This window comes from Sebastes fasciatus, chromosome 3, assembly GCF_043250625.1.
Source record: "Sebastes fasciatus isolate fSebFas1 chromosome 3, fSebFas1.pri, whole genome shotgun sequence".
In the NCBI taxonomy this organism is placed as follows: Eukaryota; Metazoa; Chordata; class Actinopteri; order Perciformes; family Sebastidae; genus Sebastes; species Sebastes fasciatus.
In genome coordinates this window covers 9547276-9566152 of record NC_133797.1, presented here as the reverse complement: position 1 = coordinate 9566152, position 18877 = coordinate 9547276, and the positions used below count along the sequence as shown (strand labels likewise).

General features: G+C 39.8%; 2 protein-coding genes across 3 annotated transcripts in view; one reads left to right on the top strand and one right to left on the bottom strand.

Moving 5' to 3' along the window:
- Window positions 1-5685, top strand: part of chrna8 (cholinergic receptor, nicotinic, alpha 8) — a 57210-nt gene extending 51525 nt beyond the window's left edge. The window contains exon 10 of the mRNA XM_074628799.1: window positions 351-5685. Coding sequence (XP_074484900.1) covers window positions 351-944 — 594 coding nt within the window. The 3' untranslated portion in view covers window positions 945-5685. The remainder of the gene's footprint in view (window positions 1-350) is intronic.
- A 6462-nt stretch (window positions 5686-12147) lies between these two features.
- Window positions 12148-18877, bottom strand: part of dnah6 (dynein, axonemal, heavy chain 6) — a 91003-nt gene continuing 84273 nt past the window's right edge. For both annotated transcript variants that reach the window (XM_074628798.1, XM_074628797.1), the window contains exons 77-82: window positions 18644-18771; window positions 17530-17715; window positions 15719-15791; window positions 15340-15491; window positions 13604-13826; window positions 12148-12427 (exon numbers count right to left, since the gene is read on the bottom strand). In XM_074628798.1, the coding sequence (XP_074484899.1) occupies window positions 12324-12427; window positions 13604-13826; window positions 15340-15491; window positions 15719-15791; window positions 17530-17715; window positions 18644-18771 (866 nt within the window). In that variant the 3' untranslated portion in view covers window positions 12148-12323. The remainder of the gene's footprint in view (window positions 12428-13603; window positions 13827-15339; window positions 15492-15718; window positions 15792-17529; window positions 17716-18643; window positions 18772-18877) is intronic.

Here is an 18877-nt window from a genome sequence, read left to right as displayed (position 1 = left end):
TATTTTCTCATAAATTTATGACTTTATAATGCGCAAATATGTGAGTTTTTCTCATAAATTTTCCACTTTAATCTCAGAGAATATCCGAGTTTATTTCTCATAAATTTACAAGTTTTTTTCTCAGATATTACCCCCCTCATACATTATTATTCTATAAACCAATGGCACATTGTAGGTGCATGATCCCCTACAAAAACTATAGCAAATGTCACACTGGCAGAAGTACGATTGGGGAGTAAAAGTTCTATTTTTCTCTGTATTTCTATCTCCTTGCCTTTCTTTCTATTTTTCATATGAAGTTACCATTCATATTTTGGTCTATGACTCACCAATCTCATCTCTTCATCCAGGTCCGAGTCATCCTACTCAACTGGTGCGCCTGGTTTCTCCGCATGAAGAAACCTGGAGAGGAAAACAAAACAGCTGTGAGCTCCAGTAGCCTCCCAAACTACAAGTTCTCCCACCCTCCTCCTCACCATACCAGCACCAGCAGCATTCAGATGAGCACCATACCAGGGCAGGCGTCCAACCAGTCAACCACCACCAACGGGAACATGAACCTGTACTTTGGCTACCACTCGATGGGCACAGACAACCCTGCTTTCCCACCGAGCACTGATTCGGGTGTGGTGGTGTGCGGCGGCGGAGGAGTCGGCCACCCTAACGGCTCCTCCCCACATGACATCCACTCAGAACAGTCGCGGACTTTGCTACTGGAGCATGTTCCAGAAATTTCCCAGATCCTGGAGGAAGTGCATTACATAGCCAAGCGCTTCCGGGCGCAGGACGAGGGAGAGGCGATCTGCAGCGAGTGGAAGTTTGCAGCGGCGGTGGTGGATCGGTTATGCCTAGTGGCTTTCTCACTCTTCTCCATCATCTGCACCTTCACCATCCTCATGTCAGCTCCCAATTTCATTGAGGCTGTGTCCAAAGACTTCACATAAGGCTGATCTCCTCCCTCTGAGAGGAAAAAGAGAGGCAAAGATAACATTAAAAATCCTGACACGATTAGAACTGTGCCGCTCAAGCCTCCCTGCTACAACTATATGTTACGAGTCACAGGAAGCAAACCTTTCCCTCTATCTTCACACATTTGTCAGTAGTATATGGTTGTTTGGAGATGATGTGATGTTTTCCGTTCAAGGTGGCTCTCCTCGCTATAGCACCGTACTCACAGTATGCCACGTAGGAGGTTGAGGCTACATGCAGTAGTTAATGATGTAGAAACTCACACTAATGCACTTTTCGTCTGTATCCCTGCTGTACCACATCATTTACCTGCCACCACATGGGCTCCACGTCTCATGATAATATATTGTTAACACTCCTTCCCTTCCAGCTCTTTCTTTTCTGCTACTTTTTTCCACTTCCCTTCCCAACTGTTGCTCTTCTCATCTTCTACAAATTGCTTAATGTCTTCAACAGTTCAGTCAATAGAGTTCAATAAACAGTTTTAGGCATATAGTAGCTTTTTCAGGCCTGTATTCTAGTAATGCTATTTTTGTTTGTATTTTGTAAATAAATCTTCATCCTACTTTACAGTATGTGGTGAAGCTGAGATGAAATCTTTTTTATTACTGTAAGTTGGTTAATTTACTGAGATCTACTGACGTGTTAATTCACAGCACTGTACATCTCACTTCTTTTTTAAACTAAGGCTGCAACTAATGATTTTAATTGTAGATTAAAGGACCAGTGTGTAACAATTAGGGGGATCTATTGGCAGAGATGTAATATCATATTAATAAGTATGATTTCTTTAGTGTATAATCATCTGATAATAAGAATCGTTGTGTTTTCGTTACTTTAGAATGAGCCGTTTATATCTACATAGGGAGCGGCTCCTCTTCAAGGAGTCCGCCATGTTTCTATAGTAGCCCAGAACGAACAAACCAAACATTGTTGACTTTTCCTGCTTGGGTCGGAGTGGATAACGTTACTTGCTCCCGCCGACGCCACTCTCTCTCTCTCTTGCTTCACCACTCACTTTCCACGTACACACACTGTACACACTGGCTTTGCTTTAAATGGCTCTAGAGAGGGCCATTCACGTTTTTGCGTCGGCCACTGTAGCTCTCCAACACGCTTGGCACACGGGAGAGGCTTCAGTTGGTTGCAATCTCCTCAACTCACCGCTAGATACCTCCAGATCCTACACACTGGACCTTTAACTGCCGATGACTTTCTTACTCCTTTTTCATATAAAATGTCAGAAAAAAGTGAAAAATTCCCTTTAAACTTTCCCAGAGCCTAAGATTGCATATTCAGGTTGCTTGTTTTATCCAACCAACAGTTCAAAACTCAAAGATATTCAGTTTACTACCAATATGACAAAGAAAATATAATTTTTTCACATTGGAGGAGCTGGAAACAGCAAATGTTTGGCATTTTTGCTTGAAAAAATGACTAAAACGGTTCTTTAATAATCAAAATAGCTGCAGATTAACTTTTTCCTGAACGATTAATCCAATTATTGACAAGTCGTTTCAGCTTAAACATCTCCATCTTGTCACTCTCTTTTTCACACATGTAAGTATTGGATTGATCCTTACTCACCTCTTTCTTTCCTTTCAGGTCATCCTCATTATTTCCTTGCACTTCCTATTTTACCACCAATCTTCTCATTTCCTTCTTGTATAGCTTATACCCAGGTTCTATATCCATAAATGTGAACAGATAAAGTGTTACCATTGCCAGTAAATGTCATACTTAACTGTTACATCTGAGACATTTACAGTTTTGCTCTTTTATTAAAGCGTGAAGTAATTTCAGAAGGGATCCCCCAATATTTCTCGTGGCCTCCATCCCTTGTGCTAGAAATATATATTTAGTTAGCATATGACACACTCTGGCTATTTGTAAATCACTAACATTAATTCACAATGTATTATTATTTTGAGTGTAATTCAATGTTTATCTGGATTGTCTGCTAGTTGCGCAATGTGTTGCTGTATTTGGAGAAAAACTCACAATGCAAAAAGAAGATCAACAGCAGTGATTGAAAGACAATATTTGTTCTTCTGATGGATTTTTAAATGGATTCTGAAGGGACATCACCCCGGCAGAGATGCATTTGGTACTAATCTTTTGTAGTGCTGAGTGCTTTGTGTTTTTACTCTCTAATACTCAGCGAAAGGCAAACACTTGCTTCTCTAATCTCTAGCAACAACATGCGACAAGGATTACGGGGTGACTTTACGTAACAGATTTGTGTTAAACCTTCTCACCACCAGAGCATCCCCTCTGATCCTCAGTGGTACAAGACACTCGTGGATTCCCACTTGAACTGAACTCAGACTTCTCAAACTTGGCCATTTTAAGTTGAGTTTTAAGGAGAACCGAGGGAGAATGAAAACAACAAAATACAATACACTGCGACTGCTGCAGAAATACTCACTGAAATGGAATTCATGCTGTTACAGTTAATCAATGAGCACAGTGCAGACAAATAGCTGCCACCTATTGTCTACCTTTCATGGTACTCTATGACTGTAAAGCATCTAAATGCCATATCCACTTATAATGGACAGACAGGAAAAGGTGAAGGCTGAAATGTACATGCAGTAGGCCTACGCTTTGTGTTCCTTCATTTTGATCCAGTTTTGCAGATTTAATCAGGATTCAATAATCTTTACACCGCTTTTTATGTCAAGCCAGGAATGTGATATCTATTTGGTTTAAACATTTAAAATATGTCCGTTTTAAAAAAAAAAAGTATAGTAATGTTATTATAGATGCCGTTGTTGTAATGTTAAAGGAATGACTCAATGTTTTGGGTTTCTTATTGAGAGTTAATGCCTTGACACAACAAGTTGACGGTCGGCAGTCGGACAGTTTGTCAGCCTAATTTTTGCGGTTGTGTCCCGCACCGTCGGCTCTAGTCTGCCGGTGTCGGAGGCTTTTTGGCTGATTCAGCATGTTGAATTGGCAGCGTAGTTCGCTGTTGAGAGAAATCACTCTGATTGGCTGTTCAGCTTTAGCGAATCAGTGCACGAGAAGAGAAACGTAAGTGAGGAAAGCAAGCCAACAAAGTCAAGAGGAAAACACAGAAGGCTCTTCTCATTTTTTATCTTCATCTCATCTGATCATTCCAATACACGGATATTTTCACAACCACATGGCCATCTGGAATGAAGCTAAGTGGTGATTGAGAGTGGTGTGAAAATGGTCGGCAAACGCCGCTTTGTTTCATGTAGGCCTACGTATCATAACAACGGCTTGTATATCCGCAGTCCTCTGTCTTCTGGTTTCCCTTTTTGAATGATGAATACAGACTACCGCCACCTGCTGGTGTGGAGAGTTATTTCCTCTCACGCAGGCGCAGAACGTACGTGCTAACTGGTCGTCAGCTGTCGTCTTTGCAGTGTGTTCAAATGCAACTTGTCGGCCAAGACAAAGGCGACACAACAGCCGCTAGTTATTTGATGTCGGCTTGGTGTGTCTGGGCCTTTAGATGAAGAGGCCATTGATTGAATCTCATGTCTGAATGACAGATATGAAGCTGCAGCAAGTAGCTGGTTAGCTTAGCTTAGCACAAAGACTGGAAACGGGGAGTTAAATGAGAAGATCGATCCGTTCTCACAGTCGAGATTGGTATCAATCTTCTTGTCTAACTCTTGACAAGAAAGTGAATTCAGAATGTTGGACTACTCCTCTAATACTGGTCCATTTGTCATTTGCACATTGTGTAGATTGTAAGTTGCAGGGGTTACTGCAGGTGAAGACTGAAAGCTGAGCACTTAAGATCTAAGAGAACTGTTTTTTTTTTTTTGGGAAGGAACCCATGCTGGGTTTGTTATTTTGCAAGTTCAAGTGGACAGGAGTGGGAAGAGGGGTCTTGGTCACTGTCAGTATGTTACGTAATAGATCGAGGAATAATGCAAAACCTCGATCACTGACTCATCTTGGAGAATATGAACAGTGGAGATGTAGTAACTCATATGAGACATGGAATTAGAAGTGTCTTCTACATACATGTGACATGGACTAACTTATGTAGATACTTTGTGAGATAACCCGACCCATGTCTATTGTTACTCATGTTGATGTCTCTTCAGCATATGTTTTTCATGTGATAACCTTTAATGGCACCAAGTGTGTTCAAAGTGTGTTAAATCAAGAATGATGGAAACACAAATGGGACTGTACTGAAAATACGAAAAGAGAATTAGGTATTCTGTGTAAAAGAGTTGAAGCTGCAACCACACAACTGGCTCAAATAGCAGTGTTGCAAATGTAAAACTGCTGACTGATATGGAAAAGTACACTTAAAATGAGGGTGTGACTGTTTGCTTTTGCCATACTATCACAGGCTTTTTTTTTGTTTTGAATCACCAGTGTTGTATTTTGGTCAACTTGAGTGTCTTTTTCTTTGTGTTCTGTGCCTCTCTGCTCATTATGATTCACTCTCCTTTGAAGGATGCACATAAATGCTCACTGTACATGACTATTTTGAGAAAAAATAAAGAAGAAATGTGATAATTACTGGCATTTGAGTGGCTGACATGCAACAATTTACTAAATAATACATTTAAAAATGCTTTCACTCACCAAAGGTGTCAGACCATCATTTCTTTCCTGAAGTGACTGGGTTTTGACAGGGTTGCTGTTGTCGATCTAGCTGGACAGACAGTGTGACGTCAGCTTGTCATCTGATGCGCCTGGTTAATAACAGCATGTGATTACCATAGTATTTTTCACATACAACAAAATGTGACGGTTTTCAGCTTAAAAAAATACAACCAACACATAACAGGAAATGCTCACTTTTCATTTAAAGGAATATAACGGTCGGCAAGAAAGAAAATAAGCATATTTCCCAAATGTTGAACTACTCCTTTAAATCTGAAATCTTCAAAATGACCACCATGAAATGACACAATGAGTGAGACAGAGAGCCACTGAGCCCGGCATCTGTTGATTTATGAAACCAGGCAGCTCTATATTTTGTACTCTATTTTTTCTTTGATTGACAAAGAAGAACTGACACATTTTCCCCATTCCCCAAAACATACATATTGATGAGGGAACTATTCATTTTATTCTAGCTAAATATTTATATCTCATTTACACTAAATCGAAACATTCAGGGCTCCCTGTCTTGGGAACAGTATTTATAAATAGTATGTGTGTTCCAGAATTAATTTGCTTTTCAGGTGTAGTTGTACGTGCACGTGGCCTGATATAGTGGTATTAAAGTTTAAAGGTGCACTGTGTAATCTTGGCCATTCAAATTAAAGCATAAAACAGGAATGTCGTGCAGCATTTAGTATTCTCTCACCACCCCCAACTCTCACCGACTTCCAGCGTCCCTGGGTGCAAGTCGTTTTCTCATATCTGCCACTTTGGATTTAATCCAATTAAAAAACTATCAAAACATACACGGACCATGGATGTATAATTGAAAAGCCCTTAGTGTAACAATAGACTGTATATAAGAAGTGGATGTGGTCACCATGATGTCACCCATTGGTTTGTAGACAGTCAATTTAAAGCCTCGACTTCGGCCTTTTGGCTGTCACCATCTTGGTTTTTGGCCGTTGCCATCTTCCACTTTTGCAACCAGAAGTGACACGAGAGGGTGGAGCGAAGTACAACCGAATGCTGAATAAGACATTTTTTTGGCGACCAAAAAGGTCATAATTAACTGTGATAAACTGAAAACACACTGTGAAAGGGTTAAAGTTGTAAGATGAAAACACAGACAACTCCCAGACCGGACAACGCTGTGGTGGCGACCTGTCAATCACAAAGTAGCCACGCCCTAAAGCATACCCTGCTTTATGGTCTATTTGACTCTAAATGGGACCATGCTTTACTAAATGAACATCATTCTGTATTGAAGAAGACTTGAAACTAGCGATTGAGACCATAAACTCATGTTTACAATGTTTACTTTAATAAATCAAGTGAGAAAGTAGGGTAATTTTCTCATAGGCTTCTATACAATCAGACTTCTTTTTGCAACCAATCCTGCAGGCTATTAAAAAGAATGCAAGTGTAAGACACTTCTGCACTGTCTTCACTTCTCAGACCCTGGAGTTGCCCACTGGTGCAGCTCTACTACTTCGTGAGGGCAGACTGCCATTACAGTGACTCACTATCACCTCTCGAGATATAAGTAATACAAGGCTGGGATTGGTCGGTTAGCATACTCATTTCAGTAGATATCTCGGCAACACTACACACTGATGTCTTTGACATAACATCAACACTGTAACCTCTTCACATGCACGCATCTGGCCATATCTTACAAACTGTACCTTTAAGGACACCTTTCAGACTACTGCTCAATGTTTTTTTTTTTGCTTTTCTGCACCCAGAGCTGATTTACAAGTTAATATGAGCTCAGATGTGAAAATGTAAGAGCGAGCCAGGATGGATGAGAAACCTTGCTCATTTCCAGGCAGGAATGAATGACTGAGATACTGTAGGCTAAGTCAGGAGGGATCCAATCTCCTTACTGATATTAGTTAAGACATTTGGCAGCTCACACACACACACACACACACACACACACACACACACACACACACACACACACACACACACACACACACACACACACACGCACTATCACCAAATGCTGCTCTGTAGAGTGATGACATGTCCAAATTGGTCAAATCTAATCTCAGGCTTCACTACGTGCAGACAGACAGCTGTTGGTGGCTGGAAATGTACCACACCATGCAAAAACACAGACACACAGACACACACACACTTTAATTTGTCCCTAGTCCACCCCTCCCTGCAGACTGTCCCAGTGCTGTTTCCCTTTTTCTGGTCCCAAGATGTAACAGACCACCTGGGTTATAAATTTGTGTATGTGTGTGTGTGCGTGTGTGTGTGAAGGGGGGGAGAGGGGGGAGTTATGCAACCCTGGTGAATAATGTTTGCTCTGTTTGGTGGCACTGTTGGTGCCAGGTCAGCTGGAACAGATCTCCGCGGACTTTGTGCACTTCGTGTAGTGTAAAGACACACACCTGCCCCTCCTGTGAGATCTATATTGCCGTTCGTTTTGTAGAATAATTGCCTGCACGCAAATACCCTTCTGGTCTTCAGGTGGGGACTCTAGTTCAGACAGAGCCCGAACAGGTGTGACCTTGTACCGTTGCATGACTGAGGTGGAGGGTTTCTGCCGCGGTCACAGCCTCGGATACTGTTCACTCTGACCTGTATATTTAAACTGTACATAAAAGACTTCAGATCTTTGTTCTGCATACAGAACATGAATATGACTCAGAATCATTACGTCTAAATAAAACAGGACCCAAATGCCTTTATGTCAAGTCTTGGAACACTAGAATGTTTTGGGATTATTATTATTATCAATCCATGCATACATAATCCAGAAGCCGTTATTTAAAGGGAAAAAAAAGTTTGACATTTTGTGAAATACATTTACTCGTGTTCCTGCCAAGACATTGAGGAGAAGATTAATATTATGCTTATATATAAAGGTATAACCAGCAGCTGTTTAGCTTAGCTAGCATAGATAATAGAAACAGGGGGACTGTTTGCTCTCCCGCATGCCACACACAAAGGGAGGCACGTATTAACGGGGCAGTCTAGTAGCAATCCAACAGCACCATAAATTACATTTATATAACCACCACAATAATACAAAATTATATTTTCCAAATTTTTTTAGGGTGATGACATCATCCATCGTGTTGGACTATTTCTTGGTCAGGCACTGGAGTCTCTGCTCATTGTCTTTATGCTAAACTAGTCTAACCAGCTGCTGGCTGTAGCTTCATATTTATTGTACAGACACGAGAATGGTATCGATTTCCTCATCGGCCAAAAACCTGTAAGTCACTGTTGTGGTGGAACTTTTAATGAAATCGATCGGCATTGAATAACCTAAATGACTTTTGTCAACATCATTAAACCAAATTACAAATCACTCAAGTGAGAGCACGGTTTACCCACTGTCAATCTGTGCTTTTCTTTATTACAAACATGTCGATTAGTTGTCAGATATTAATGTTAATAGCTGTCCTGAGAGATGTTTTTATCAACTAGGTTTTCTTTATGTCTGAATCTCACTCTCTATCATTTCTAATCTCTTCTCCGCCTTTTCTTCCCCTTTAAAAATAACACATCCATTTTCCTTTGGACCCATCTGTTTCAAACATCAGCCATGTCCTCTTCCCTCTGACTTAATCCACAGGGAAGTGTGTGTGTGTGTGTGTGATGATAAAACATTGTTAATCTGGTTTCAGAGTGACTGAGGCATATAATCTCATTTACTCCTTCAATCCTTCAGTTCTATAACCTAACAGCATTAGGCCTACAGCACATTCACAGTTATTCATAGTTCATAATCTTGGCTCATAAAAGGATTGATTAGGAAAAAAGGAGGTTAATAAAGGAGGTTAGGAGGTCAGTGGATGATGCTGTTGATGAAACAAGAGCTGCAGAAAGTCATGCATGTGTGAAGTCATTTGTGCAGTCACTGTGTACGCACTAGTTGACTTGCACAAAATTAAAACTGAAATGAATTAAACTGGATCACTGTGCTTTCCCAATTCAACAAAAACTAAATTTTTTTAGTGCAGTAACTTACTTGCAGCAAGTAAAATCTGTCTGTTTTCACTATCCGTGTATGAAGGTGAGATTAATAAATAGAAAGGTTTCACCTCTGAACTGACAAGTCCTGATGATGCCCCCACAAAGTCAGACAACTCATCACCATTTACAGCTTTAGAGAATCCTTTGCATCACATGTACTTTGGCGCCTCTGCTACACATTCAAACCCTGCACAAAAAACAGAAAGATTAAGTTGGTGTAATAACCAAAGTGCACAGTAGTCTGTACATGTGGGACAGTGAAGGACAGACGAATAGGTAGCGGGAAAAGTGAGAGTGAATGATTAAAATGGGAAATCAGGTAGAACCTCAGAACAAAGGTGGTCAAACATTGGTCAAACTCTTTTAGCTTTATGACGTCTACATCATATTTAACTATATTATTTAACTATTATCACTGTATTAGTATTTTGATAGTGTGCATACATGATACACTATTTTTTTTGCTTTGGCTCTGTTTTTACAAGTTTCAGTTTGCACAACTCATAATGCAAAGAGACAAAATAAATTGCTAAATTCTCAACAATAAACCCATAAAGCCTTCCTTACATACAAAGAGCTAAACACTAAATTGCATGCTCATGCTACAGCCAACCCATAGCTCAAGCTTAAATTATAAATTTAAATGATAAATTACTTAGCGCACAGATCAATGAATCAATGCAACATGTTTTTACGTGTTCTCCTAATTTTATTCTTTTATTATATGTTCTTATATTATTATGTCATTATTGCCCTGGTGAGCAGCATTACAGCATAATTGCTAATTACTTCAACCCAACTGCCTAAAGGAAAGAAAAAAGGACCAAACTATAATTACTGTCTGTCCAAAATGTCACCACTTCATCACTTCATCCTATTAAACATTTTTTGTGAAATTGTCATAATTAGCATATGAATTCTTGAGTTTTGGCCTTTGACCATCAAATTCTAATCAGTTCATCCTTGAGTCCAAATGGACATTTGTGCCAAATTTGAAGAAATTTTTTCAAGGCATTCATAAGATATCACGTTCACGAGAATGGGTCGGATGGCGTATGTACGTATGGACAGACACCCCGAAACATAATGCTACTATAAGAAGTGGATGTAGTCACCATGACGTCAGCTATTGGTTTGTGGACTGCCGTTTTGAAGCCTCGAGTCATTTTGGCCGTCGCTATCTTCGTTATTTGCAAACAGAAGTGACACGAGAGGGTGGAGCTAAGTACAACCGCACGGTCAATAATACATTTTTAGGCTCTTTATGTCTTTTTTATTATAAAGCAAGTTCAAGTGCTATATAAATACTGTGAAAATATCGAAACGCTCAATCCACGGTGAAATACAGACAGCCTTTATTCAGAAACTGCCTTTAAAACAAGCCGTCAAGATTTTGGTCTATTTGTGCTGTCACAAATATACAATATATAAACCATTACACGGTTTATCTCCTGTTGCAGTGTATGTGAATGACATCAGCTGACAGGAAGTAAACATGGACTAAGTTGTTTCCTGGCATTGCAATTCCATTGATATGTGATAAAACGGAGCGTTTCAGACGTAGGGTGAATACAGGCAGTATGAGAACAAAAAAGTGCTTTTTGAACATTACAGCATGTAAACGTTATAGTAGAGACATAAAATACAAGTACAAACCTGAAAATAAGCATGATATGGGACCTATAATACTTTATTTTATGTGCTATGTGAGGTTTCGAGGGGAAAATTAGTAATGCAGCATTTTGTGTAAAGCGTTTTTGTAAATTGAAACTGTTGTGCAAGAAGCAAATACTGTAATAAGCAGTGAGATATATTGTAATATAAAATATCTAACATCTGTGCTCATGCTTTTAAAGTTGTCTTTCTCTCTCCAGCATTGTACTTTTATTTATTTTTTATTGTTATGTGCTGCTCTTCCCCAGGTTGATGTTAAATATACTGTTTATGTATGCCCATTCCTGCTTGACGTTACCGGAGCAGTAAGGCGTGATGGAGGCAGTGTGTGTGACAGAGACAGAGATGGAGTGTGTCTGCACCCTGCCCCAGTACTGCAGTGGGTGTACTTAATGTGTTTGAAGAGCCATATTTTATGTGTGCTGCACTGCATGCCCTAAGTGACACAAATAGGCTGCTGATGTGTGTGGGGGTTGTGGCGGAAACATTTTATCATTTGATGATCATCACTCCTTCTCCTGTCTCAACTCACCCCTCTAAGCTATTCCGTTTTTTTGTTTTTTTTTGTTTGAGAACCATTAACATCCATGTGTCTGGCAAAAACATCTCTGTTCATCCGTCTACTGTATCTATTCTGCCGTCCATCCCTCCATCTTTTCTCTCCCTGAGGCTACATGTGTACTGTAAGTTCCAGTAAGCACATTCATCCAGTGACTTACCGCTCAGCGTGAGTGGAGCTCTTCGGTATGGGAGTCTAGTATATGGTGTCTCATCTTCAAAGATCTGGATGTACTGCACCGCTTTCATCAATTGTGAGCAGGATAAGAGATGGTTCCTGCATATAACTGATATAAATCTCCACGGTTACACGAAGGAAGCAGATAGATCAGTCAAGGCTAGCTCAGAAGTGTTTATTACACTGTATTTGAAGTAAGTGCACTTTCAGCATGAATCCTATCTGTAAAAATCTTTATAAATAATTCCACAAAAGCTTCAAAGTTAATCCAAGGTTGTGCATAGAGGTAAATGTTTCAGTCACATTTAATATTCCTTTTTGTCCTTGGATAAAAAACTTAATCATCCAACTGGCACAGCAGAGCCGAGGCTTTTGATATCCAATAGTCGCTGGGTCGATTGGAGGGAAGCATTACTGTCACAACAAAATTAGTTGAGTGACCTGGATGGAGACAGAAATAAAGGGTGAGGGGAAAAGTCAAATCAAATTAGCTATCCATTACATTGCTTCAATGTTGAAAGAAATTCTTCTGGACACCAAGAGATGGTAAAATGCCCTTGAGCAAAACAATAAACCCCTGCCTGCTCATTCAGTATAAACATGTGTCAGCTAAATGCCTTCAAATGTGAGTGCAATTAGAGTTGTTCCGATACCAGTATTGGAAATGCGTCTGATACTACCCAAAATTTGGTATTGGATATTGGCGAGTACGCCAGTCTATGTACCGATACAATACCGTAATTTATTAAACGAGAAAAAAATCAGTTTGTTTAAAGCGGGGGTGTTTTTGGCATCATTGGGCAAAACTTCCATAATAACCTTTCAGCATATTATAATTGAAGTGTTCTGAGAGAAAACTAGGCTTCTGCACCTCCTCATGGCTCTGTTTTCAAGCTTTAGAAAATATAGCCTGTGAAGGGAGACTCTGGCCAATCACAGGTCATTTCAGAGAGAGAGAGCATTCCTATTGGCTGTTCATTCAACAGAGGCAGCTGTCAAACTAGGCAACGCTGATCAAATATTAGTTAATATTCTGTCACTCTACTGACTATTTTTCACGTTAAATGTTTTCAGAAACATCTTGTAGTGTACTGTTTAGGTGTAAAATGAGAAAGTTTGCTCTGGCTGATGGGCGGTGCTTGGTAATTCCTCAAATGATCTCAACATGGCGGCCGGGTCACAAACTCTCTCATTTTACAGCTAAACAGTACACTAAAATTTTTTTCGTATGATGTATGATGATGTATGATTGACAGCTGCTCAGAGACGACAAGGCTCCAGCTCGGCTCTGATTGGTTGTTTTCCTCCAGGCTGTGAAATCCTGCAGATGCCATTAGGAGCACCGGAGGACACAGAGGCACATGATGTTTTTCAGATTACCTGTCTCATGCACTACTGTCAGAATATAGTGACCGCTTTGTAAAAATAACTTTTTTTAATCATATTTGCTCTAATCTCGCCTACTGCTGCTTTAACCAGAAATCAATTATTTTTATATAATAATAATAATTATTAGAATTTTTAGTATCGGGAAGGAAAAAGTGGTATCGGAAACGTCTCTAGGTGCAATCTTAACCAGTATGTAAATGTGGGCCCCTGTGTGGAGCCAGTATGTACCTGTTGTGGATAAAGTCCCAGCTCTGGCTGAGGTCTTGTACAGAGGAGCATGGTAGAGGTCAGGATCAGGCACGTAGTTCTGCTGTGGCTCAAAGTGCACCACCGGCAGCATGGCGTTCATCACTCGAGGTAACGCATCCTCAATCACCATGTTGTCATTGTCCCAGCGACTGGAATCCATGAATATGCCATGCACGAGCACGCCATTCTCCGGCTCTGGTAACTGTTGTGAGATCAGATAGCAGTGGTGAGGTAAAAAGATACATATTCACAGTAATCCATCCTTTGTAATGCATCGTCGCCTCTTGAGTTTTCACAGCAATGTATGTCGCAATGGAGCATAGTGTTCTTTCACATTCACCACTGCTCTGACCGTCACTGCTCATTTTAGAAGCTGAACATAAACACAACATTTTCTATTTTACCGAAGCTTTAAGGATTTCATTTTCATTAGCAGAGAGTTGCAGAAGAGTTGGCAGGATGGTTTAGTGATTTGTGGGGTTAGTGAAGACTGGGTTTGCTGTCCAGTGCAAAGGTCTTGCCGACAAGAAGATTGATACCACTCTCAAATCTGTGCAGAAAAAATATAGCTGGAGCCAGCAGGCGGTGAGCTAGGCTTAGCACAAAGACTGGAAACATGGGGAAACAGCTAGCCTGGCTCTATCCAAAAGAAAAACTAAAAATGTGGGTGTAATGGAACAGGAACTGTAAAGTCTGCAGATAGTTTGAGGTGAGAGAACTCAAGGAAATGTGCAAATATTAGCTGAGTTGTGTGTCTGCAGTGAAACCTCAATGAATAAAAAAAATACTTACTATTGCCAGAAGACACTATTCTAGTGTTTGCTTGTTGCTGTCAACCAGTTAGTCAAGTATTTAATACTCTTATCAACATGGAAGAGGGCAAATTTGCTTGCTTTATGCAAATGTATTTATATATTTATGATTGGAAATCAATTAACAACACAAAACAATGACAAATATTGTCCAGAAACCCTCACAGGTACTGCATTTAGCATAAACAATATGCTCAAATCATAACATGGCAAACTCAAGCCCAACAGGCAACAACAGCTGTCAGTACAAAACTGCATGTGATTATCATAAAGTGGGAGACTCGTGGGTACCCATAGAACCCATTTTCATACACATATCTTGAGGTTAGAGGTCAAGGGACCCCTTTGACAATGGCCATGCCTGTTTTTCCTTGTCAAAATTTAGTGTAACTTCATAGCGTTATTTAAGCTCCTTCCTAACAATCTAGTGTGACATGGTTGTTTTTTTCCTTAGGTTTTCTAGTTTAATATGACACCAGTATCTTCACTCTAGCTTTAAAACTGAACCCGCTTAATCACAAGTTGCAATAATGCTTTAAAGAAATTAATGTCGTTAAAATAAATTTGCGTTAAAGCGTTATTATCTCGTTAACTTTGACAGCCCTAGTTTGAAATCATCTTTTTTTCAATTATTATTAGTTTTTTTGGGGGCACATGGTGCTTAAATTAGAGAGCCGCCTCCAAAAGAGATGACAGGAAACAAGGAGAGAGCAACACGGGGAATGGCAAGCAACCGAGGTCCCCAGCTGGACACGATCCAGGAATGCTGCGGTTACCGGTCGGTGCCTTAAACCCCAGGATACCCTATGTTTGAAGAAATCTCATGGGGACAACTGGAACCGACTAGATTTACCAGAATCCTTAAACATCACTTACCAACAATGACCCCACCCTTTCCAGTACCTCAACATCCATGTCCAGTTTAGTGTTGTGAGGCAGAGTGCGTAGAGCCTCACAGACCGCTACCTGGTCTCGGTACACCGGCACCATGTTGAAGCGGAAGTTGAGCTCATCGATGGGCAAATTGTAGTGCCTGGCGTGATTCTGAAGCACCCCTACAGACCAGCAGGCAGAGGGGAGCATTACAGATACATTTCATCCTGTTCTTTTGCAAGATCTAACGTAATGTAAATAGTGGCAACTCAGGATATTGTTGAGCAGTTAAAAGCCAATCACATTATTTTTATGTAAAAGAATAGTGGGAGCGATCACTATATTTCAGCAGTTTACTGCAGTGGTTCATTAAAAGCATGGAGGATATTTTGGTGCTGCAGTGTTTTACCAGTAAGGAAGCCTTGAGGGAAGAAGAATCCTGAGATCCAGAAAGATTTGGGCGGACCATCTGTGATCCAAGTCTAGCAAGAGAGAGAGAGAAAACGTAATTAAAATGCGTGTATCTTTAAATAACATTTTCGTTCAGTGTTTAACAAGCCATGGTGCATTACAGGAATCCTGTTACGTATGGGGTCTGACAGTGACTCAACTTGGACTGGCAGTGAGGTGGATTCTCCACTGAGGTAGTGAACGTGTGCAGTCTGACTCAGCGGCTACTCATCACCTCATAAACTAATGCAACTGTCCCCCGTTTGTCCCCCTTTCTGTGTGTGAGAGTGAATTTCAGTGATTGTGCAACACACATGTTCAGACCAGTCTCACGGAAGAATGGCTTAAGTCAGGGGAGATGAACCAAATGCTGAAAGAGGGGTACAGAGAGACAGAGAGAGAGAGAAAGAGGGAAAGATGGTCTGTGCCTCAGGGAGGAACGCGGACTGTTCATGTGTTATTAGTGTTTTCAACTTGATGAGAAAACACACACACACGGTCAAACACACACAAAAATACACTTGTATGCATGCGCTCACACACGCGCACAAAGAAACCAGTATGCATGGTGAAATTTCTCTGTCATGTCAGTGTGTGTGAGTCAGTGATACAGAGACTTGAGCCAGAAGAAGGAAGTGAATCCTATTATCAAATTTCTTCCCACGTTTTCACTAATCTCTGACTAGAGGTTATATTGATAAAATTTTTATGGAGATGAATAATTTCTAAAAAAAAAAAATACATCCACAAAGCTTTTAGAAAGGTGCCGAATACAAGTATGACTTTTTCGTGCATCATTAATGACCGCAAAGCTGCATTCTCAATTATTCAACCTGTGTTTTTCATCAGATTTCATAAATTTTATGTGAAATAAGTTTGACCAAAGTGATAGAAATGTTCAATATAATCTTAAATAAGATTAAATAAAAAATATTGCTGACAAAATTAAGAGAGGTAAAATGTTTTACTAAAATCAAATTACTTTTCAATGACTAAAACGTTTTGAGTTGTCGTCGACAAAAACTAGACTAACATTATGAAGGATAAAAATGACTAAAATGTGACTAAACTAATGTGCATTTTCATATTTAGACTAAGACTAAATCTAAAATAGCTGCCATAATTAACACTGGTAAACACGTAGTGTGTCTGTGTCGCCAGCGACCAAGTTACCAGTTAGTGTGGAAACAACGGATAAATGGCTGAGATTGATGGTAAGCTCCCCGCTTCACTCCCGTACCAATCCTGAAAAATAAGTAGGTATAGGCCGTATACCTGCGTATACCCTTCACTACACCACTGCTTAGATTACAAGATCAATGTTTCCTAAAACTAGCTAGCCATATCCTCAAATTATATTACATTAATCTTGAAACGCCACCGCACATAGTAACCTAAATCTATAGCTAACGCAGGCCTATAGCTACATGTTACAAAATGACTTCATTACTCTACCACGAGTTTCATCACTTGACATGACTGTCTGTCTGAGTCTCACTCCACTCAACCATAAAATATGCAGGTTGTGCAACGAACCGGTAACCACTTGTTGTAAAGTGAATGCAGTAGAACGAAGTAAGGAGAGTGTGACATCTAGTGGCTCAATGTTATCAATGTAATAGCACCTTTAATATATATGCTTTTCCGTTGTCTTTATTAAGACAAATTATTTTAAACAACTTATCAATACAATTCAACGTTAGCAAGAGAAAATAACGCCAATATGTGTGTGTTTGTGTGTCCGTATTTTTTCCCATTTCTCTTCCAAACCTGGATAAAGGAGGTCCTGAGGGTCAGGTCTCTGACCCAGGAGGCCAGGGGTTTGAGAGAAGGGTAGGCGGAGTTTGCCCAGTGGGTGGGAACCTGGTTGTTCAGGAAGCTTGTGTATATTCGGTCCATCTCTTCCGACATCACCACCAGACCTGCTATGGCCTTTTGCAGAGTGATAAGAGACATCTGGGAAACATAAAAAAAAAAATCATACATCATAATGAGGTGGTGGAAAGGACAATAAAGAGCTCTAAAAAAAGTTGTTAATTTCTGATATATCTAATGTTACATATATATGTATGTATGTATATATATATATATATATATATATATATACATTCTTGCTCAACATAATTCATCAACTTTTTTCATTTGTTTTCCTCAGGTCATTTCTCTACAGAAGCCCTGAGAGGCAAGTGAGAAAAAATAATTCTAGTGATCCATTTTCTGATCTAAATTGTTTTCTCTCCTGTGTTTATGACTAAAAAACATATGGGAAAAAAGGTTTTGCCATGATAATCTTTCTCACTTATTTTCTTTTTGTTTTTCATCTGTGAAACAGGTGAAAAAAAAAGGTTTGCTACTTTTTTTTTGTAAACAGGACTAAAAGCAATCATGTTTCCTTTCAGGTGAGTTTTATTTTCATAACTTGCTAACACACAATAAAAGTTGTGTTCAGAGGGCACGGATAAATTAAAAGTCAAAAGAAAACATGATGTAGTTTGAGTATTAAAATAACAAACCCTTAAAAAAGGATCCTGAAAAAATCAGCAGCCAAAACCTTTTTTTCCCACCTATATCACAGGTGAACATTTTTTTAAGGAACTTAGAAAGATTAGCCTGGAAAAAGCTTTTTTCCCTGTGCTTAGGTCATAAACACAGGAGAGAAAACAAATTAGATGGAAAATGGATCACCATAATTTGTTTTTGTCACTTCCATATTTTTGCTTCTAGGTCTAAGTATAATTCCTCTAGCAGTGTTTGCTCATATCAACAGCTGACAGGAAATAAACTTTGACCGAAGCGGATTCCGAGCGACAAAACTCAAATGAAATATACGTATATGTAAAATGTTCCAAAGTGTGCGTTTGTGGGAGCTAGCTATGTGTGTCACCCTGAGCACTTTCAGCAGGTTGTTGAATCGGTCTGCCTCTTGGCCCAACATGGTTGTCAGGGAGTTAAGGCGGCCGTGTTCGTCCCGGACAAACATAGATTCCACCGCGTCATCCATGTCCAGACGCTCTGCACAGACAGGTAGACAATTAGGGAGACAAACCGATAACACAGACAAAGACAGGTAGGCAGACAGACAGACAAGATACACATGAAAAATACTGACACAAATGAA